The 24,010-nt window shown below is 40.3% G+C and overlaps 1 protein-coding gene across 2 annotated transcripts in view; it reads right to left on the bottom strand.

The window, feature by feature from the left end:
- C2CD3 (C2 domain containing 3 centriole elongation regulator) overlaps window positions 1–24,010 on the bottom strand; it is a 132,161-nt gene that overhangs the window by 55,600 nt on the left and 52,551 nt on the right. For both annotated transcript variants that reach the window (XM_049780242.1, XM_049780243.1), the window contains exons 15-22: window positions 22,241–22,392; window positions 19,439–19,679; window positions 13,129–13,309; window positions 10,358–10,541; window positions 9,076–9,248; window positions 7,547–7,670; window positions 3,530–3,798; window positions 1,824–1,913 (exon numbers count right to left, since the gene is read on the bottom strand). In XM_049780242.1, coding sequence (XP_049636199.1) covers window positions 1,824–1,913; window positions 3,530–3,798; window positions 7,547–7,670; window positions 9,076–9,248; window positions 10,358–10,541; window positions 13,129–13,309; window positions 19,439–19,679; window positions 22,241–22,392 — 1,414 coding nt within the window. The remainder of the gene's footprint in view (window positions 1–1,823; window positions 1,914–3,529; window positions 3,799–7,546; window positions 7,671–9,075; window positions 9,249–10,357; window positions 10,542–13,128; window positions 13,310–19,438; window positions 19,680–22,240; window positions 22,393–24,010) is intronic.

Here is a 24,010-nt window from a genome sequence, read left to right as displayed (position 1 = left end):
TTGATCCACAGACTCTGAAATAAAATATAACAAGAAAAAAACTAATACTTAACATAAAGACAAATGTTGCAATGATTTTTTTCCAATGGGTTAAATTTAACTCACAGATGGGATTATCTAAATGGTGTACATTCTCTGATAACCAATGTAGTGAGTAAGGAAACCAGAGTTGGGGGAAGGAGGGGAAGAGGTCCTGTAAATTCAGCTGTGTCAAAAAAATTTTTTTTGGGGGGCCCACACCCGGTGACGCTCAGGGGTTACTCCTGGCTATGCGCTCAGAAATTGCTCCTGGCTTGGGGGACGCTGGGGATCAAACCGTGGTCTGTCCTAGGCTAGTGCATGCAAGGCAGACGCCTTATGGCAGGTGCCACTGCTCTGGCCCCTCTGTCAAAATTTTTATGTGTAAATTTCATTGGATTAATTAAAGAGTTGTTTATATGTAAATATCACTGAATACATTAGAGTCTTGTGGTGTATCTATTATATTCATCATTCTAGATAGAAAACTATGAGTCAAAATAGATTGTCATAAATAGTAAAACTAAATAAATGTGAGATCTGAAGCCAATATTAAGTTATATAAACTTAGAGCATTGATCAGATTTTAAATTATAATTAAGTTTAGGACAGAATTTGAATATTACATAATCTTAGGAAAAAAGATGAGCAAGAGAAGGAAAACTAATATCTACCAAATGCTTACTATGGTCATGTACTTTAATTTTTATAGAACTCCTACTTCTTGGAATTAACAATATTAATCCAAGAAAATTGAGATCTGAGAGGTCACAGTAATTTAACTAGACTATTCCCACTCTGTGAATCTTCTTTGGGCCTTTATTTGACCTCATTATTCTTTCTCCAGTGAATGAATCTGGATTTGACTTCCAGTAGTGGTTCTTATTAGCTGTGTGGCTTTTGCAAATCTCTTAACTGATGTGAATTTATTTGCTTATCTTTCAAATGAAAATAATAAGATAGCGTATCTCTACTAGTAGAGTTATCATGAGTCTCAAACTAGATTTGAGGAAATATTTTACAAAGTGCAATACAATGAAATAGGGATAGCCATATTTATTATTAGAGGTTTCACCATTTTTTCCCTAAAGATGAATTATGTTTTGAGCTTTCTTTGCTCTATCAGAAGACAATATAAATAGTCTTAGAAGAAGACTTAAGGGGCTGGAGAAATAGCATGGAGGTAAGGCATTTGCCTTGCACGCAGGACAGTGGTTCGAATCCCGGCATTCCATATGGTCCCTCGAGGCTGCCAGGAGCGATTTCTTTTTTTTTTTTTTTTTTTTTTGGTTTTTGGGCCACACCCAGTAACGCTCAGGGGTTACTCCTGGCTATGTGCTCAGAAGTTGCTCCTGGCTTGGGGGACCATATGGGACACCGGGGGATCGAACCGCGGTCCGTCCAAGGTTAGCGCAGGCAAGGCAGGCACCTTACCTTTAGCGCCACCGCCCGGCCCACCAGGAGCGATTTCTAAGTGTAGAGCCAGGAGTAACCTCTGAGCGCTGCTGGGTATGACTCAAAAACCAAAACCAAAACCAAATAATAATAATAATAATAATTAATAATAATAATAATAATAATAATAATAATAATAAAGACTTAAAAGGCTTGTGACAAAACTTTTTTCTTTTTGCCCACCCCACCTGCCATGACAAAACTTTTGAGGTATCTGGGAGCTTTTGGAAAAACATATTAACAGGTCTAATTTTCTTTTGCATATCTTGCAAGATATCTTACAAGATATCTCTTGTAGGAAAGTGAATGGAAAAGGGTAGGACTAGAAAGTAATAAACCAGGGTCCATACCAGATCTCTTGACGAGCAGCTCTTTTGTTGGGACTTTTACTATTCCAAGAAGATACTCTTTGAACAAATTGATATTGGCTATATCTCCAGCTGTCAAATCAAGCAAAATAGAGAAATTAGTTGATATATAAACAAAGGGTGTGTGTTTGTAGCACAATGACATAACCCTCACTAAATTGATGCATTAGATTCCCTAGTCCTAAAATTCAAATTCTTTTTTTTTTTGTGTTTATTTTGGGCCACATCCAGTGACACTCAGGGGTTACTCCTAGCTATGTACTCAGAAATCGCTCCTGGCTTGGGGGACCATATGGGATGCCGGAGGATTGAACCGCAGTCCATCCTAGGCTCATGCTGGCAAGGCAGATGCCTTATTGCTCAGCGCCACTGCTCTGGTCCCCTAAAATTCAAATTATATCTATTTATCTATATATCTATCTAAATCAAAGATGTATTAGAGATTCCCTAGTTCTAAACTTCAAATGCTACCCATCCACTCATCCATCCATACATCCATATGTTTTCTGTTTTTGGCTGTTTGTGCAGGATTGCTCCTGACAGTGACTGGGGAACTCTGTGATGCCAGAGATTGAATTTGAGCCTTTGTACACAAAACATCTATTTAACTCTGTGGAATTATCTCTCCGGAGTCTAAATAACACTTAAAAGTTTTTCTTTGTCTTGTTTTTGGGTCATACCTGGTGGTGCTTAATGTTTACTTCTGAATCTGAGCTCAGGGACCATATAGGATGCCAGAAATTAAACCTGGGTTGGGCACATGCAAATGCCCTGCCTGCTGTGCTATTGCTTAGGCCCCTCTAAATAACTTTTAATTAAATATTTAATCATATATAAATGGGTTTAATTTTAATAAAATTCAAGCACATAGAGAATGCTACGATTAGTTGTTTCATACCCTTCATTTTGACTCACCCATTAATTCCATCATATATTTTCTTTCTACATTCTTTTTTCCTTTTTTGAGGGGGGGGGTCACACCCAGTGATACTCAGAGGTTATTCCTGGCTTTACACTCAGGAATGCTGGGGATTGAACTTGAGTCAGCTGCATGTGAAGCAACTGTCCTACCCACTGTTGTATCACTCTGGTCTTCTACATTCTTTGTTAATTAAAACAAACAAACAAACAAACAAACAAACTGAGTAGCATTTCTGGAAAGGTCTGGTACCATTTTCAGCAGGCCAGTGGTGCTGAAGAGGTGACATGTGAAGTAGGAGATCAAACTTAGGGCCTTCCACATGCAAGGCATATGCTTTACCATTTGAACTTCATCCTTAATCCCTCTACATTTTTCTGTACACACAAACACACACACACTCTCTCTCTCTTTCTCTCTCTCTCTCTCTCTCTCACACACACACACAATATTTATTCTTAATTTCTACAGTACCCTTCAGAAGTTGAAAATATTATGACCCACCCTCCCATAAAACTAGTATATATGTCCTAGGAAGAATTGGAACACTAAAAAACAAAGTCCTACATAGACAGAACATAGGGAGTAAGGCATATGCCTTGCTGACTCTGATTCAATTCCTAGCATTGCTTATCATTCTTTGAGTACTGCTAGAAATGATCCCTGAGCACAGAAGCAGGAATAAGCAATAGCATAATCATGGGTGGTTCAAAAACAAAAACAAACTGGTCCCCTTTAATCCCACTTGCAAGTTTCATTTGGTACTAACCTGCTTTGGTATTTTGATGATAAATAGCAAAAGTGATCTCTGAGAATTCTAACAGCTCTGCCAGGAAACAAGCCTCTCCACTGCAGTGCTGAGTTACCAAGTTACATGGAAACTCAACGTGATGGGAGAACTCTGGGCAGAACGAACAGGCCACAGGACGGGTTTGGCGCAGTTCTCCCTTGGGCAGGAAAGAGAGATGGGTGGTGACAAATGCATTGACTCCGACTGCAGCACTAAACTGCAGAGCAGGTTCCTGCTCAGCCAAAGCCCTGGAGGAAAGAAAGGGGAGAATAAAAAGGCAGTATCAGAAATCTGATTATAAAACATCCATTCTCTTCATAAGGCCACCAAGAATGCTTACCAGGTTTCTTTTTTTTTTTTTTTTTTTGGTTTTTTTGGGCCACACCCAACCGTGCTCAGGGGTTACTCCTGGCTGTCTGCTCAGAAATAGCTCCTGGCAGGCACGGGGGACCATATGGGACACCGGGATTCGAACCAACCACCTTTGGTCCTGGATCAGCTGCTTACAAGGCAAACGCCGCTGTGCTATCTCTCCAGGCCCGGCCCCTTACCAGGTTTCTTAACTAGGCCTTTGGCAGTCCCACAAAGTGCCTCCACTCCCTGTCCCCAATTTTTTTTATTTATTTACAGTACTGTGATTTACAATTCTGTTAAAAGTAGCATTTATGACATAAAACATTCCAGCATCACACACTCCATAGAGTATCCACTCCTATCATTGTCTACCCTCATTCTACTACTTTGTCCCCTGTCCTGGTGAGCACAGTTCTGTAGACCTTCTTGGTAACTGAGATACAGTATTTTGTACTGGGATAAGAGAAGACAACATTTGTCTAAGAGTAAGAGTGTTACTCCATGGTATTGTCTGGGTTCTTTAGTCAAACACCACCAAGAACCAACTACAGTTGAATAAGTGGGATTTATTTGTTAATTGCAATAAGGGAGAACATCCATGGAGAATTATGGGCATCTGGTAAAAGGTATGGAAAAGGATTTTAGAGTGCCGGATTAATTTTTTAACTAATTTGGGAGAGTGCAGAAGGAAGAAGGGCTCTGCTGTGGTTTGGGGTTCTTATTGAATCTTATCTAGAAGAAAGGAAGGGCTAGAATAAGGCTGAAGCTATTATTGGTAAAACAGCTTCACTCACTTTGGCCAGGAATGTGGGTAAGTCAGGCATTTTTGTGGTTCTAATAATGATTTGTTTTGGTTTATATTTATACAAGATTAAGTAGTCCTTAATTCATCTGCTTTCAGGCTATACATGGTGTTGCTTAGGCTTACTCTGTTCTCAGGTGAGAACAGGTTACTAGGTTGCTAGGTTACTCCTAGCAGGGGAGTCTCAATAGGGCCATATGAAGTGTTGTGGATTGAACCTTGGTTGGCTGTATGTTCCCTGCCCTATGTTCCCTTTCTCTTTGATCTTTTTTGTTATCCTTCCCATGTATTAATGACAATGCTTTTATTTTATATAATATATATATGTTCTAATGTTACATAACAATTTTAATTAGTTATTGTGTGTTTTTTAATATCTTTATTTAAACACCATGATTACAAACATGATTGTAGTTGGGCTTCAGTCATGTGAAGAACACTCCCTTAACCAGTGTAACATTCCCATCACCAATATCCCAAATCTCCCTCCTCCTTCCCCGCCCCCGTCTCTTTGATCTTTTTTCTTTTTGTTTGTTTTGTTTTTTGGATCACACCTGGCAGCGTTCAGGGGTTACTCCTGGCTCTGTACTCAGAGATCGTTCCAGGCAGGCATGGGGGGCCTTATGGGATGCCAAGATTAGAATCGCCATCTGTCCTGAATTGGCTGCATGCAAGGCATACGCCCTACCAATGTGCCATCTCTCTGGCCTCTCTTTGATCTTTTTTCCTAGGTAATGTGTGCTTCTTGGGACAAAACTCTCTATGGATAGAGTTTAGTGGGAAAGAATGTTATCCAGATTAAATATTTTACCAGCTGCTTCAATGTCATACAATAATTCAAGTATAATTCAATTAGGTATTAAAGTCTGTTAAATTAAAGGTGAATGATATGACTCTAAGTTACCAGAAAAAATATTAGGGAGCCTTTGGTTGCTTCCTTCTCAAACTCATGTCTCTGTAGCAGAGGCATGACCTAGTTTTCAAAGGGTACAGAAAGTATTTGAGACTAGGGAAACATGTAGCCTTGTGGAGAAAGCTGAATGTAAGCAAAAAATTCAGAACAATGTGTGCTTCAACAATAAGTGCCAAGCAAGAGTCTACCCACACAAGGAAGTAAATTGTGAAAAAGCTGCAAATATTGAAAAAAACCAAACAGGTCTTACTTAGTGGACAAAGTAAGTAACATTCAAGGTAGAGAGAAGTATGAGAAAACACTAGAAGATAAGAGAGGGCTATGCTGGTTATATATAGAAAATATGAAAACTGTGCTAGGGATAAAAATATGAGGACAAAAGTACAAACGGGGATATGGGCTTGGTATACTCAGAAGCAGTAATAAGTAAGACAAGGGACTGGAGGAGAGTAAGCAGATGAGAGACTAGTAGAATCTTGGTCATAAGGATAGTGGGATCAGATCAAGTAGTCTTACAGCCATTGTAAAGAGTTTGGCTTTTTCTTTCTGTTTATAATGAGATGAAGTAATTGGTGGGTTTTATAGAGAGATGTCTAGATCTAACATATTTTTTATTGGATCACTGGCTTCTACACTGAGAACAGACAAAAAAGAAACAAGCTAAAACAACAGGAGGTGGTACTCAGAAACTAAACATGGGATTATACAGTTGCAGTGACTGGTGTATGGTTCCAAGATGTATAACTATGGCAGTAAAAGATTAAATTAGGTAAAGCATAAAACTGTTGAAAAAGGTCAAGGACTAATAACAAAACAGCAAAGCTGAAAGTGACGTACTGGGGGCTGAGCAATAGCACAGCAGTAAGGCAATTGCCTTGCATGAGGCCAACCACTGATGGACCCCAGTTTGATTCCCGGCATCCCATATGGTCCCCCGAGCCTGGTGAATTCTAAGTGCAGAGCCAGGAGTAACCCCTGAGCGTCGCTGGGTGTGACCCAAAAACCACCCCCTCCCCCCCAAAAAAGTGATGTACTCAAATTCTTTTATGCCATCTAAAGAGAAAAGAAAAAAAAGTTGTGGTTAACAAACTGAGAATTGTTGGGGCCGGCGCGGTGTCGCTAGAGGTAAGGTGTCTGCCTTGCCAGCGATAGCTTAGGACGGACTGTGGTTCGATCCCCCGGCGTCCCATATGGTCCCCCAAGCCAGGAGTGACTTTTGAGCGCATAGCCAGGAGTAACCCCTGAGCGTTACCGGGTGTGGCCCAAAAACCAAACAACAACAACAACAACAACAAAAACAAACTGAGAATTGTGTACAATGATGAAGTTGTTTGTGTGGTTTTTTTGTTTGTTTGTTTTGTTTTTTGAACCACACCTGGCGGTGCTCAGGGGTTAGTTCTTGCTCTGCACTCAGGAATCACTTCTGGCAGGCTCAAGGGACCATATGACTGTGTGCAAGACAAGTGCCTATTCATTGAGCTACTGCTCTGAAGTTGCGTATTTGTGAACCTCAAAGCATGTAGGCCACAATTGAAAGTGGCATGAGAACTGTTTCTGTAACATGCAATTGTTTAACATGCACTTAATGGGGTTGGAGCAATGAGTACAGTATTTGTCTTGGGACAGAGGAGGGAGGTGGAGGAGGAGGAGGTGGAGGTGGAAGGAGGGAGAAGAGGAGGAGGTGGAGGAGGAAGAGGAGTTGGAGGTGGAGATGGAGGGGGAAGTAGAGGTGGAGGTGGAAGAGGAGGAAGAGGTAGAAAGGAAGGTAGAGGGAAGGAGGAGGAGGATGAGAAGAAGTAGAGATAGACTGACTTACTTGGTTGCTGCTTGCAAGAGGAAAGAGAGAGAGTGAGAGAGAGTGGGGGCCGAGAGGCAGAGACAGAGAAAAGAGAGACAGACAGACAGAGACAGAGAGTCAGAGACTTACTTGGCTGCTGCTTGCAGACCACAGGCTCTAAGAATCTGGACTGAGATAGAGACAGCTCGGGCAGCAACAACTCCCTCTGCTGTCCTTAGAGTACGTCTATACCTTAGGCCCACATCCAGTAAACCTGAAGAATGGTAAAAGGCAAACAGGTAGAAAGGTTGGCAGGAAGAATCTCTACTCTACCAAGCCCTAAATAATGATCAGGAAGTAAAGAACCTGTCCACAGTCAGAATCATCATGTTGTTATACTTTATGGATTAATAAAGACAGAACAGAAGTTACTGTTTTCTTTCTTTCTTTTGGGTTTTTGGTCACACCTGCAATGCTCGGGGGTTTTCCTGGCTCTGAGTTCAGGAATTACTCCTGGCCAGCCAGCTTCAGGTTCCAAACGGGATGTTGGGGATTGAGCCCAGATCGGTTGCAAGCAAGGCAAACACCCTGCATTGCTGTATTATCACTCTGGTACCAGAAGTTACTGTTTTCATTTTACATTTAAGAAACAATGGCTTGGAGATTTAACTGTGTGCCAAGATCAAACAGCTATCAGGAAAATACAAGCCAGTATTTTTTTTAAAGTCTCAGCTGAGATAAACTCTATCTGTTCTCCTTTAAACTCTTTTTTTAATGTCCCCTGAAGGTTTAATATGAAAACCAGAAGGAGTAGCACTACTAAGTACTACTACTAAGTACTACTAGTACTATTGGTGCTAGGCTTACCTGAACCATTCTGGTGGGTACAGAGGGAATTCCAGGGACACACCTGGAGATACTCAGGGACCTTTAGGGATATACCTGGAATTTCTCAGGGACCATGCATTGCTGGATTGAACTTGGGTCATATGTATGAAGACACACAGTATTCTCCATTCTTTCTTCGTTTTAGCTCTTAATTTATTTTTACACTCTTATATTTCTACAAATCTCTGACCACTACCACACACACAGCCTTTATTATAAAAATTTGGCTTGATGGGATTCAAGTTGGGGCTGGAACACATAGGGCAGCCAACCTGATACCATATATGGTCCCTAGCCCAACAGTAGTGATTTTTTAGTATAAAGCCAGGAATAAACCATGAGCAGTAACATGTGAAATCCCTAAAAAATAATTCAACTTATCCCACTAACATTTTCTATTAGGATTTTAGTATAGTTCCAAATATCTTTTGTTACATTTAATTCACACCAAAAGATTCATGAAATTTGTTCCCATCCAAAGTGTCTGTTGAGACATCAATTTTTCTTTCATAAGTATACCATTTTAGCTATATTCTGCTGAGTCTTTTCAAATAAAGAGGTCACATTGTGGACTGGGGAGGTGGTTCAGGGATCAGAGGCACATATTTAATGTGCAAACAGCAGGGTTGATTAGGGCAGTGCATGGCAACCCCAGCACTGTGGCAGGTGTGCCCCAGAATTGCTGTGCCTCAGTGCAATGGCAAACAGACACACAAAATGTGATCACTAAGAGATAAAGGATATTTATATATATTGATTTTGTAGGGAAAGACAAACCAGTCTTTAATTACCTGCTGACTGGTTCCTGAGTTCTTTCCTGTTCTCAAGTCTAGGGGTTAGAGGAAGACTGAAGGTTTGTATTCCCATATCTTCATGGTGCTGTGTGGTTACCATAGCACAGATCCTTGATAATGGCAATGTTCCTCTGGCAACCATCTGGTCTTTCACATTAGGATAATAATACCTGTAAGCCACACAAGCACAAGCTGTCAGCCTAAAGAATTAGGTGGACAAAATGGTTCAGTTGGCCCCAGGGATCAGCTTTCAGTATCTAGTTATCATTAGTCTTGTTCTACATCTGTGGTCCATAGCTCTGGCCATGCCTAGCTGAATTTCTGTTCACTTTGAAGAAGCAGAAGCCCATAAATTACGATCTGTGTTTAGCATAATGCTTAGCTCCCCCAGTGACTTTCTGTTTGAAGTATCTGCATCTGGCACAGCCCTCTGGGACTAGTCCCTTCAGAAAGCATCAATCTTTTAGTAGCGAAAGAGATTCTGAGTAGAACAGTTCTAATATTTTATGACTTCAGGTCTAACTAAGCCCCTCAAATTTGAATTAGAAACTATATATACAAATTCAAATTTGTATATATATACATATATATGTATATATACATATATGTACACACATATATATACTAGTATACTTAATAATTTTCTTAGTATGTACTTTTCTTTTCATATTAAAGAATTCCATTGTTAGGTCACAGAGTTACAGCTAAACCTGATTTCTGACCATATTCAGAAAAAGTGAATGATATTTTATCACTTGTTTTTAATGTTGTCTGCTGTCTTTTTATTTCTATACTATTTTAGTCTTTTAGCTGGTTTCTGGGTACATAGATTGGGGCCAACAAAAGTGAAGTTTGAATATTTGTATTAATTCCATTATCTTTCTTGGAGATACACTAAAGCTGGTGGTGTAAGTGAATTTGTATTTTGAAAATGTAAGAGATTACAAGAAGTGGAAGGCCATTTATGAATCTACATTGCAATTTACTGAGCCGAACAAAAGGCAATGAGTAGCAGAAAAATAAAAGGTCACTGAAACATTTAAAGAAAATAAAACTGATAGGACTTCACTTCCAAATATAAGCAGTCATTAAATGTATGAAATAAAACCATTGCAGAATCTAATAATTTAAAATCTCAGTGTGTCAAAAAAAATCTGAGTGAGTCATTAGCAAGGCTAAATATGATGCTTTGAAATGCTTCTTTACATTTCAACCTAGGATGGCTAAGGAAAGGACAGTCTCTGAGCATATTCTTCCTATTCTCAGGTTTCCACTCTACCTGCACCAGACTTCAAACTGGACTCCACCTCCAGGCATGATCCCCTGTGCAGAGAAGACACTGAGTAGGAGTCTTTGCACTGGAACTTCAGTTGGCAACAGAAGAGAATGATGGTGCTCACTGTTGAAGATGGGGTCTGGAACACAGAGTGTGGTTGCAGATCTGAAAGGCTTCAAAGTGATTCCTTTGGGAAAGAAAAGCAAATCAGAATAATGCACCACATCATTTAGTGTTCTGCTTATCTTTTCTAAAATGTAGTTTTTGTATTCTGGGCCAACCCAGTGGTCAGGGATTACTCAAGGCTCTGTATACAGGAATCATTCCTGGCAAGCTCAGGGGACCATATGGGATGCTAGTGATCAAAGTAGGGTTGGCTGGTAAGTGCCCGACAAGCTGTACTCTCTCTGAGACACTTAAAATTTTTTTGCTTTAATTGTTATTTTTTTTTTTGGGCCACACCCGGTACACATATATATTCCTGGCTATCTGCTCAGAAATAGCTCCTGGCGGGCATGGGGGACCATATAGGACACCGGGATTCGAACCAACTACCTTTGGTCCTGGATCGGCTGCTTGCAAGGCAAACGCCACTGTGCTATCTCCCCAGGCCCTAATTGTTATTTCTTAGAAAGATATTATTGCCATATTGATTGGTATGAAATAGTGTCTTTTGGTTAAAGACACTTTTATTTTCATTCCTCAAATGACACTGTGTTGAATATTTTCTTACGTGCTTATCAAACATAACATTTAAGGTCTTTGCTGCATTTCTTTTGGAGGAAGTCATCTAAGCAGTACGATTCCAGCAGTAGTTGGCTAATAGGTGTGGGCAGTTCAGTGCATGGGTCTGGCAAAGTGGTGCTGCTCAGACTAAGCAGTACCTGAACACCAGAACTACACCAGGAGTGACCAGGGACCATGTGCAGGAGGTATTTGGGGAAATCCAAGTATTCAACTGCAGATGCTTGTGGGAAGGGGGTCTCCTCATAGCACTTGGGCAAGTTGGGAAGTTCCCTATGTTGGGAAATCATGTGGTATCAGAGTTTGAACTTGGGTATGGCACATGCCAGGTTGACCAGAGCTATCTTCCCATCCCACCTCTAGACACACTTTAAAAACTGGGTTTAAAAACAAACAAACAAAAAACCCCTGGATTTTCTAAAAAAAAAGAAAAAACAACAACAACAAAAAACAAAAAAAACCACTCCTGGGTTTTCTTATTGTTTACCATTTACACATTTTATGTTGAGTGCTTCATGTTCTGAATCTCCAAATCAATATTCATAACACTTTTGTAGTATGTGTGGATATAATCAGAAGGTAAAAAGATTTGCGTCACCCCACTTGCTTGGTATAGCTGACTTTCAAAGGTAACATTGTTTTTTTTTTTTTTTTTTTTTTTTAGAAGGATGGAAGGGGAGAGAGGGAGGGAAGAAAAAAGGAAGGAAACAAGAAAGGAGGGAAGGAAAAAGATATGATAAGAAGGTGGGAAGGGAAGAAGGATAGAAGGAAGGAAGAAAACCCAAAAGGCAACATTCTGCCTTGTTTCAGCACTTGGAGATGACAAAAAGAGAAGATAGTATGCTTGGGATTTAGTATGACTTGGAATTTAGATTTTTTGGGCCACACCCAGCAGCGCTCAGGGGTTACTCCTGGCTCTGTGCTCAGAAATCGCTCCTGGCAGGCTTGGGGGATTCCAGGAATCAAACCCGAGTTCGCCATGTGCAAGACAAACACCCTACCACTGTGGTATTGCTCTAGCCCCTCAGATATCACTTCTGGAGGAGTTTATGGAACCATACATAGTGCTGGAACAGAGGTCACTTACATGTAAGATAAGTGTCCTACCTGCTGTACTATCTTCCAGACCCCTGTGTTTTCTCTCTCTCTCTCTCTCTCTCTCTCTCTCTCTCTCTCTCTCTCTCTCTCTCTCTCTCTCTCTCTCTCTCTCTCTCTCTTTTTTTTTGGCCACACCCAGTGACGCTCAGGGGTTACTCCTGGCTAGGTGCTCAGAAATAGATCCTGGCTTGGGGTCCCATATGGGATGCTGGGGGATCGAACCACAGTCTATCCTAGGCTAGTGTGAGCAAGGCAGATGCCTTACTGCTTGCGCCACAGCTCTGGTTCCCTGTGTTTTCTCTTTTTATAAAGACCTGTGTTTTTCATTTTTATAAAGAAAATGTAAATTAACAGAATATTATTAGGATTTAAAATTACATTTTAAATAATAATACAGGGTAAGACACTTGCCTTGCAAGTGGCTGACCCAGGTTCAATTTCAAGATCTATATATGTGGTCTCTAAACCTCCACCAGGAGTGGTCTCTGATTGCAGTCAGGAATAAACCCTGAATTTATTCACCTGGGTTTGGCCCCAAACAAAACAAAAAAGATCATGATCTATGTAAGATACATATATGTACCTCCCTTAGTAGCAATAATTCAGTATTTTCCAATTTGGTGTAATCAACAATGCAATAGAGAAGAATAAATAAAAATATAAGTGATATAAGATGAGACCAAATGTAGTTTGTGGATTTATATGAAGAATAATATAGAAGTTCACTGTACAATTTTTGTAACTTTTCCAGAAATTGGGGTTAAAAATAAGTTAAAAGAACTATATATTTAAAAAATTATACCCTGTACTTGCCAGATAAGACTAGAAACATTCAAGAATATAAAATTTATTCAAGAAAAAAAAATCTTCAGTATACTCAATAAAAGCATCATGTAAGAATGGGAAGGGCAAATCTATTCTCTCAAACGTACCCTTTTCAAGGAACTCAGGCCCTTTTAGTAGAGTGGCTTGTGGATCTTGAACTGGAAAGTAGTATAGGACATAACAATCTGCTTCTCCCCAGACTGTTGCCTGAAGCGGGGCTAGCCCCTTAACCTTTTCTACATGCAATTCAAAGTGGTGATCTGCTAATACATTTCCTTGGTCCTCCACCTATTAAATGAAACAGAGACACTGGTAAGTTTTAAAGAGTAACTTGCTTGGAATATGCCTGCCTTTCTATGTAGATTGAATATGGATGGATAAAGAAATAAGTGCAATTAACTGATACTAAAACATTCAATTTTCATTTGGTATTAATCTCACAATTGTTCACTATAATCACAATTTTTCACTGTAATTGTTCACAATCTAGTTTAATCTAGTTGTAGATTAAGCTAGATTTTCTCTAGTACATGAAATAGTGTTAATATAAGAAGTCCCAAAAATGTAATTTAGTGCATCTAATGGGACAACGAAAAGTAAGAGATGATCTTCATAGATATTAAAAAGGCACCTGATAAAAGTTAACATCTGTTCCTGATTCTTTTAACACCAATAAAAGACTATTTCCATAATAGGATAAAGAATATGACTATTAGATAAAGAATAAAGAATATGACTTAATGGTAGAGTGTATGCTGCTAAGAGTGAGGCCCTGGGTTTGAAGACAAAATAAAATAAAAACCATATTTTGATGCAAACCAATTTGCTAATTTTACTAATTTACTTTGTTATTATTTTTTAACAAAGTTGAGAATAACACCAAGTCACATTATTAAAAGTAAGGACTATTTGGGAAGGTAGTGAATATATTGCTATAAAGGTACTCCCAACTGTTGAAGGTTGTTGTACATTGTATGGCTGTAACTCAATCATGAACTTTATCTGTGGATAAAAACTATTATGAGGGGCCGGGCGGTGGCGCTGGAGGTAAGGTGCCTGCCTTGCCTGCGCTAGCCTAGGACGAACCGCGGTTCGATCCCCCGGCGTCCCATATGGTCCCCCAAGAAGCCAGGAGCAACTTCTGAGCGCATAGCCAGGAGTAACCCCTGAGCGTCACAGGGTGTGGCCCAAAAAAAACCCAAAAAAAACCAAACAAACAAACAAACAAAAAAACTATTATGAACACCCTTGTAACCATGGTGTTTAAAAATTTTTTCTTTAAAAAAGGTACACTCGGGCCCGGAGAGATAACACAGCGGTGTTTGCCTTGCAAGCAGCCGATCCAGGACCAAAGGTGATTGGTTCGAATCCCGGTGTCCCATATGGTCCCCCGTGCCTGCCAGGAGCTATTTCTGAGCAGACAGCCAGGAGTAATCCCTGAGCACCGCGGGTGTGGCCCAAAAAACCAAAAAAAAAAAAAAAAAAAAAAAAAAGGTACACTCGGGGCCAGAGAGATAGCATGGAGGTAAGGCAGTGGTTCAAATCCTGGCATCCCATATGGTACCCTGTGCCTGCCAGGGGTGATTTCTGAGCGTAGACTCAGGAGTAACCCCTGAGCACTGGCGGGTGTGACCCAAAAACAAACAAACAAAAAAAGGTAGCATGGAGGTAAGGCGTTTGCCTTGCATGCAGAAGGATGGTGGTTCGAATCCCGGCATCCCATATGGTCCCCCGAGCCTGCCGGGCGCAATTTCTGAGCGTAGAGCCAGGAGTGGCCCCTGAGTGCTTCCGGGTGTGACCCCCCAAAAAAAGGTACTCCAACTAAAGCAATTTAATATTAGAAAATTAATATAATTACTTTTTTGGGGGGGGTTTGGGCCACACCCAATGGTGCTCAGGGGTTACTCCTGGCTGTCTGCTCAGAAATAGCTCCTGGCAGGCATGGGGAACCATATGGACACCAGGATTCGAACCAACCACCTTTGGTCCTGGATTGGCTGCTTGCAAGAAAAACGCCGCTGTGCTATCTCTCCGAGCCCTAATATTTTTACTTTAAGTCATGCACTGTACTAAGTAAACTTTTTGCTTATATTAGCTAATTTAACATTAAAATAGTTAAAAATAGTAGAATAAAAGAAACAAAGAAAGCCCCACAGTGGAACCAGGATTGGAACTCAGGTAACATGATTCAGAGTCAATCTTGTTTATTTTTTTATTTTTTGGGGGCCATACCCGGTTATGCTCAGGGGTTACTCCTGGCTATACGCTCAGAAATTGCTTCTGACTTGGGGGACCTTATGGGAAGCCAGGGATTGAACCTTGGTCCATACTGGGTCAGCCGTGTGCAAGGCAAACCCACTACTGCAATGTGCCCAATCTTGTCTGATCTCGGAAGCTAAGCAGGAAGCTAAGCTAGTCTACACAAAGTCAGTAGACATTAGAACAACTACAACTACTTGACTAATTAGGGGAAATTCGCGATTCAGATAAGAGTAAGACTGTAAGATTTATATATTTTTAGTAGTCTAATAATAAATTTGAAAAATGACTGTATGGACTGGAAAGATAGCATGGAGATGGGGCATTTGCCTTGCATGCAGAAGGACGATGGTTCAAATCCCAGCATTCCATATGGTCCCCCAAGCCTGCCAGGAGCGATTTCTGAGCGTAGAGCCAGGAGTAACCCCTGAGTGCAGCTGGGTGTGCCCTCCCCCACCCAAAAGGCTGTATTAGGCTCTTGTTTCGAAATATAAAGACATATCATTAATATCTACTCAATAATCTTCCTGAAGATGAGCAAACTAGCAATTTGATTCCCTAGAGAAGAAAAATATTTGGGGAGGGATGAAGCAGAATACTTTTAGAATCACAGTGGCTGCTTAATTTGATCATAAGGTATTCGTATTAAAAAAATAACATTCTTAAATGGTGTACAAAGTGACATTTGGCAACACTAATTAAGATACCAAATATAAGATGTCGTAGGATATGATATAGGGGAATAGAATTTGTCAAAAGAACTGTATTTGTATTTCATGTTTCCCTTTTTAGCTATGTAACCTAGAAAAGTAAATAACTTCTTTATCACAAAAAAAGAATGGCAATGACCTATTACTTATCTAGTTGTGAAAAAAATAAAGAATATAAAGAATGTCAATGTGCTTTCTATCTTTTTTGTTTTTGTTTTTGGGCCACACCAGCGGTGCTCAGGGGTTACTCCTGTCTCTGTGCTCGGAAATAGCTCCCTGGTAGGCTCAGGGGACCATATTGGATGCTGGGAATTGAACCCAGGTCCATCCTGGATTGGCCAGGTGCAGGACAAATGCCCTACCACTGTGCTATTGCTCAGGTTCCACTGTGCAATCGCTCTGGTCAAGTATTTTCTCAATTATATTTTCATCCATACAAAACTATTTTTTTTTTTTTTTTGGTTTTTGGGCCACACCCGGTGACGCTCAGGGGTTACTCCTGGCTATGTGCTCAGAAGTCGCTCCTGGCTTGGGGGACCATATGGGACACCGGGGGATCGAACCGCGGTCCGTCCAAGGCTAGCGCAGGCAAGGCAGGCACCTTACCTCTAGCGCCACCGCCCGGCTCCTACAAAACTATTTTTATGTTATTAACTGAAAAGCAAAATAACTTCTTTCACTATGACTTTCAACATAGATTTGGTTAACAAATAATAATTTGGGAAGATATATGCAAGTTTATGTTCAGAGCAGCATTATTCACAATAGCCAAAACATGAAACAACCTAAATGTCTAATGACAGGAGACTGGATAAAGAAGCTGTAATATACTCAGTGAAAAACTGTCAAAAAAAGATTAAATTGTTGCCTTCTGGGACAAAATGTATGGAATTTAAGATAATTATGGTAAGTAAACTATGAATATAAAATTACCAGATAGTTTAATTAATATGTGAAATATAAATAAACAAGTAGCAATAAATAATAAAACCAAAACAATCCTAAACTTAGTAAAACCTATGGCAGTTTCAGAGGAAAAGGGTAGTGTTGAGAAGAATGGGCAGAGAGGTCTTTTTTGGTGACAGGACAACAATAGGAGTTGATAATTAATAAATTCTATTCATGGATAGAGGTATTAAGCTATATCTTTGAAATTACATAATACTGTAAATAAATGATAAATCAGTTACAAAGAAGGAAAAAAATGCCAGAGGGGCTCTTTAAAACCCTGTTTAAGAAAAAATAAAATAAAATAAACACCTCCCTACTTCTCAAATTAACACAAAACCCACAACCAAACCAAGCCCTGTAAATTTTTTTTTTTTTTTTTTTGGTTTTTGGGTCACACTCAGCAGCACTCAGGGGTTACTCCTGACTCTATGCTCAGAAATCGCCCCTAGCAGGCTCTAGGGACCATATGGGATGCTGGGATTTGAACCACTGTCCTTCTGCATGCAAGACAAACACCCTCCCTCATGCTATGTCTCTGGCCCCAAGCCCAGTAAATTTTTACTGCCTTAATTTTGGCTCACTTGATCCTCCAACTCCTCATCTAACTCCTTATTCCCCAAGGGTTATCTTATCTCAATTAAGACTGCTTTTAGGGGCCAGAGAGATAGCATGGAGGTAAGGCGTTTGCCTTTCATGCAGGTCATAGGTTCAAATCCCAGCATCCATATGGTCCCCCACACCTGCCAGGAGTGTTTCACCCATGCCTGCTAGGAGTGATTTTTGAGAGCGCCTGCTAGGAGTGATTTCTGAGTGATTTATGGGCGTAGAGCCAGGAGTAACCCCTGAGTGCTGCTGGGTGTGACCCAAAAACCAAAAAAAAAGAAGACTGCTTTTAGGAGGAATTTTGGGTTCATTACAATCACTTTCAATAAAGCAACTAAATAAATTAATTAGAAGATTATAATCTGGTTGCTCAACTATATTTTCTTTATAAATTCAGGAGCTCTGAAGTGACACAAGTATGCAATTAAGCCTGGGGTGGGGAACTTTTTTTTTTGCCAAGGGCTATTTAAAATTTTTTTTTTTTTTTTTTGGTTTTTGGGGTTATACTCTGCAGTGCTCAGGAGTTATTCCTGGCTCTATGCTCAGAAATCGCTCCTGGCAGGCTTGGGGAACCACATGGGATGCCAGGATTTGAACCACTGACCTTCTGCATGCAAGGCAAATGCCTTATCTCCATGCTATCTTTCCGGCCCTATTTGGATTTTTTTTTTTTTTGGTTTTTCGGCCACACCCGGTGACGCTCAGGGGTTACTCCTGGCTATGAGCTCAGAAATCACTCCTGGCTTGGGGGACCAGATGGGACGCCGGGGGATCGAACCGCGGTCCATCCAAGGCTAGCGCAGGCAAGGCAGGCACCTTACCTCTAGTGCCACTGCCTGGTCCCCTATTTGGATATTTTTTTTTTGTTTGTTTTTTGGGCCACACCCTGTGACGCTCAGGGGTTACTCCTGGCTATGCGCTCAGAAGTTGCTCCTGGCTTCTTGGGGGACCATATGGGATGCCGGGGGATCGAACCGCGGTCCGTCCTAGACTAGCGCAGGCAAGGCAGGCACCTTACCTCCAGCGCCACCGCCCGGCCCCATATTTGGATATTTTTAACATTTAACAATATAGGCAAAGAGACTACAATGAGAGATGAGAAGCATCTGTGTTTGTCCCCTCATGAACCATGGCCAAAGCCATGATTTCACAGGTTTGCTTATAGCCTGCAGGCTGCATATTCTTCACCAGATATAGTATTATTAATTCCCTCTGACTTATATCAAACCTTGGTTTACAAATATTTTTTCTTTTGCTTCTATTTTTTGTTGGGGGGGGGTGGGCTACACCTGGTGATGCTTAAGGATTACTATACCTGGCTCTGCACTCAGTAGGAATTACTATTGGTCTTACTCAGGGGACCAGACAAGATGCTGAGGATCAAAACTAGTTGGCCACTGACCCACTGTACTACGACTCCAAAAATTTATTTTGTTGAATATTTCACTATTAAGACAAAGATTTGGGGCAATGGTTTCATTAAAACATTCAAGATAAAAGGAGATTATGGGAGCCAGAGAGGTAACATGGAGGTAAGGTGTTTGCCTTGCATGCAGAAGGACAGTGGTTCAAATCCCGGCATCCCATATGGTCCCCCAGCCTGCCAGGAGCAATTTCTGAGCATAGAGCATGGAGTAGCCCCTGAGCACTGCTGGGTGTGACCCAGCTCACTACCCCCGCCCCAAAAAAGATTATGATGCTGGAAATTTTCCGTAAATGTTGACATTGTTTTCACCACCACCTAAGAAAAGGAGGGGATATCTAGTTGAAGTGATGGATATGTTAAACTTGATCATGGTCATCATTTTACAACAAAAATGTATATCGAAACATCTTAGTGAACACCTTAAAATGAGATTATGGTTTCTGTAAGTTATTAAGACTTAATTACTACCATAGCAATAGATGATGATGGGTCCAAGAAATGAGTTGAACTCTGGTTGAAGGGAGAACATGTTTCCTCTTCACTCTTTAATCTTTGTAGTGCCGTTATCTGATCTGAAGAACCCATGGCTAAAATGACTCGCAGGCTCCCATTCTGCTGGCCTGAGAACACATCAATCACAGGCATGTAGCTGTCAACAGCAACAACTGGATACTGTGCATCAAGCAGCAATTGAGAAATCTTGGAGTCTCTAAAGAAGAGAAATTGTAGATGAAGAACTGATAATAAATCATGTCATATATTTGCTTCATTTCCTTATTTTCTCTATTTGTTAAAAATGGGATCTACTACTAGAAAAACATTGGTTTAAAAATAGATAAGTTTATACACTATAAATATGTGCAAGCTAGGGCTGAGCAATTGCACAATGGTAGGGCATTTGCCTTGCATGTGGCTGACCCAGGACAGACCTGGGTTCGATCCCCTGCATCCCATATGGTCCCCCAAGCCAGGAGCAATTTCTGAGTGCATAGCCAGGAGTAACCCCTGAGCGTCACCAGGTGTGGCCCAAAACCAAAGGGAAAAAAAGTGTAATCTATCAAATACAAATTGTAATGCTGCAATAAAGCATAATTTCAGTGCAGAAAGTCATTTTGGGCCATACCTGATTTATGTCTGTATTATAATGCCACCATGTCCAGTGTTTAAGATTGAGCATTAAATAAATTGAGACTAATTGCATTATTTTACAGACAATGTGTTCAAATAGAAAATGTATGAACTTTGGGGCCTGGTAGATTAGATTTGGGTATCAATATTATCTTCTATCTACTGAGTGTTCACTATGTGATATATTATAGTAGCGATAATTCTAGCCCGGTATAAGCTAATATTATCTAATTTTGTCAACTAGTGAGTCCAAATAGAAAGAGTCCAGCTACTCTTTATTATACCATGTTCAATAATTTAGCTGCTTATTTAATAACTGCTTAACCCTTCTCAATCTATTTCCTCAAATGCAAACTGTAGGTAATACAACTTCCATCAAAGGGCCATTGATATATTTTTTTTGTATTTGTTTTTAGGCTATACCCAGTAGCTCTTAGGGTTTATTTCTAGCTCCGCACTCAAAAATTGTTCTTGCAGGCTTGGGGACCATTTGGGATGGCAAGGATCAAACCCGGGTTGGCTGTTGCAAGGCAAATGCCCTACTAATCAAACTGATTAAAAAAAAAAAATATCAGGGCCAGAGAGAGAGTACAGTGGCGTTTGCTTTGCAAGCAGCCGATCCAGGACCTAAGTGGTTGATTCGAATCCCGGCATCCCATATGGTCCCCCGTGCCTGCCAGGAGCTATTTCTGAGCAGATAGCCAGGAGTAACCCCTGAGCACTACCGGGTGTGGCCCCAAAACAAAAATAAACAAACAAAACCCCCCCAAAAAACAAATAATCAAGTTTTGTTACTAGTTGCTTAATAAATAATCTATGCTCTCTCATGAAAGAATGAGTTGTAACTAAATGAAAAGGGAAGAAGACCAGACTAATTAACATCACAGCTACAATGAAGAAAAGCCAAAAGCTTACCATTCAATGGTGCTACCTGTGATTCCAGGATCATTCCTTAGCCAGAACATACTCTGTCATTACATTACATTATTAAAGATTCCATCATAAGTACTTAACTTCCCATTGTATCTTCTCAGTGGAACATTATACACTTGTGCCACAAGGAGGAGAGGGGATCATCACTCTCATATTACAGACAATGGACAGAAAGTCAGAGAGGTTGACATCTCCAAGTCAAAAGGTTATTTGTAAAATGAGGTGAATGAAAAATATTTTATGGAGTTATTTCACATGATAGTGCTAACAAAAATGTTCTTACATTTGGGAGGGGACGGGGAAGGTTGTGCTCAGAACTTATTCTTGACTCTGTGCTCAGGAATCACTCCTGCTGGTGCTTAAAGGACAATAGGTGGTGCTGGGAATCAAGCTGGCTGCATATAACATAAGCAGTTTACCTTGTATCATTCTCTCTGCCCCCAATAAGTTTATATTTAAGATGTAGAAAGCAACTGGGAAAGAGGTCAATGGTAAAATAATTAAAATTAAACATCTTGACTTTAAAAAGAAGTCTATAGTGATTACAGAAGTCTAGATAAATAACCATCTAGATAAATAACCATCTGTTAGCTAACAGATGATGTAAACGCCAAAATGTTGTGACTGAAAACCACCAGTACTATGAAGTGATACCCATAGGCAAAAAACTTTGTGATGAGAATTGTGAGCTCTATTGTTCTACTACTTATATGTGACAAACTACTAAACTGCTCTGTGTCTCTCTTAATGTATCTGTAAAATAGAAGTAAAAGTTACCTGCCTCTGAGAGCTATGGAAATAGATTAAATACACTGATTGACATAGGATTCTTAGTCTAGGATCTGACAAATGATATCTACACAGTATTTGTAAGATTGCTTTACCATAAGAGAAATAGCAGTAACTGTTGATATTAAAAAGCTCTATAAGGGGGCCCGGAGAGATAGAACAGCGGTGTTTGCCTTGCAAGCAGCCGATCCAGGACCTAAGGTGGTTGGTTCAAATCCCGGTGTCCCATATGGTCCCCCGTGCCAGCCAGGAGCTATTTCTGAGCAGACAACCAGGAATAACCCCTGAGCAATGCCGGGTGTGGCCCAAAAACCAAAAACCAAAAAAAAAAAAAAAAGCTCAATAAGGAACTGTTGGGCTAGTCATGTTTGGAAACCAAAAATGTTTCTTTTCATTTCAAAGAGATAAAGATCCATTTACTTGAATGACATGTAAAACTGATGGAGAGGGAGCTTCACCAGCCCAAGCAGCTTGTCTTGTCCTGGGTGCCGCACTTTGTTCCAAGTTTCAATTATCATCACATTGTTCTTAAGCCTTTCCAGATATTTGGAAGAGAGAGAGACAGGAATCATCTGGAGGAGGAACAACCAAAAAAGAAAATACAAAAACAATCACAAAATCAAATAACTAAGACATAGGATTAATTTACATTTTATTGAACAAGCAAACAGCCACCATATGTTGGTAGAGACCAGCATATAAGGCCAAATACAGAGTGGCATGAACTCTTTAATGACAAAGCTTACATATATGTGTTTCTGGGAGCTTCAAAGAACTGTCAGACATGTCAGTTATGGTATCTGCTACGCTCATCCAATCCAAGACAAAGTGACCTATTTATAAACCCCTGATGAGAGACAGATGCTTCTGAAACAAAGGTACCTACTGATAAGGATCCTACAGATAAGGATAGAACAATCTAGACCTAAAAACTGTCCAGCAGGTGGCATGGCAAACAACCAGGTTAACTGATTTTCCATGTAAAGTTATTACAGAATTAGTCAGGTGGTAGATGGAAAGAAAATGAAGATACAAAGACAACCAGAGATCCAGATGCAAAAACAATCCAGTCAAACTAATGGCAGAATCAAGGATCTACCAGTCTGAAGAAAGTCAATTGTAAAACAACTGCAATGTAAGAGTAAGGATAACTTCACTGATAAATTCAATAGAAAATATGAGAAGCAAATAAATAAATAAAACCAGAAATGATAAAAGACATGATGATGAGAGGAAGACAAGAAACAGACAACCAGAACAGAGTACATTTCTATCCATCTAACAGTCTCATTATAAAAGATAGATTGAACACATTTGTTTATTGAAGCCAAAAAATAAAAATGGCATCACATGGAAACCTAACCTACAATTAGGAAGATGCCGAGAGTTTTCAGAATAAAGGAGCCCTTAATCTTAAGGACAAACCAGGATAAACCAAAACAAAAAAAATTTTGCCCAAGAGGAGTAATGAAGGTTGAAAGAATATTCAAGGCAGAATAGCACATGCAAAGATAAACTAAGCTGGGTGTGATCATTGCACTCCATGGTCCACTATCTCAAAAGGAGTGGAATGCATGCTTTGCATGATGGGGGCCTCAGTTCACTCCTAGGCCTTGGTTTGGTCCTTGGCCCCACATGGTCTCCAAGCACTTCCAGAAGTGACCTCTGAACTTAATATCCTCTTGAACACTGTTAGTTGTGGCTCAGAAACCAAGACCAAACCAAAAAGGCAGAAGTAAAGGGAACTTTTAAGAAATTCTTTTTTTTTTTTTTTTTTGCCACACCGGGTGACAGGGGTTACTCCTGGCTATGCACTCAGAAATTGCTCCTGGCTTGGGAAACCATATGGGACGCCAGGGGATCGAACTGCGGTCTGTCCTTGGCTAATGCGGGCAAGGCAGACACCTTATCTCTTGCGCCACCTCTACGGCCCCAAGAAATTCTAACTGAGCATTGAGTTGGATTATTTAGTATAAAGTGAAGGATGGCAGGAATTGAGACTAGAGAAGTATACATTGTGGGCTGGAGCAATAGCACAGTGGATACAGAGGGTTCGATCCTAGGCATTCTATATGATCCCTGAGCCTGCCAGGAGTGATTTCTGAGTGCAGAGCCAGGAGTAATCCATGAATGCCACCAAGTGTGGCCCAAAATCAAAACCAAAATCCACAAAAAAAAATTCTTTGGGGG

Source organism: Suncus etruscus, chromosome 9 (genome assembly GCF_024139225.1).
Source record: "Suncus etruscus isolate mSunEtr1 chromosome 9, mSunEtr1.pri.cur, whole genome shotgun sequence".
In the NCBI taxonomy this organism is placed as follows: domain Eukaryota; kingdom Metazoa; phylum Chordata; class Mammalia; order Eulipotyphla; family Soricidae; genus Suncus; species Suncus etruscus.
Note: the sequence above shows the minus strand (reverse complement) of the source record. Positions and strands in the feature narration are given on the sequence as shown.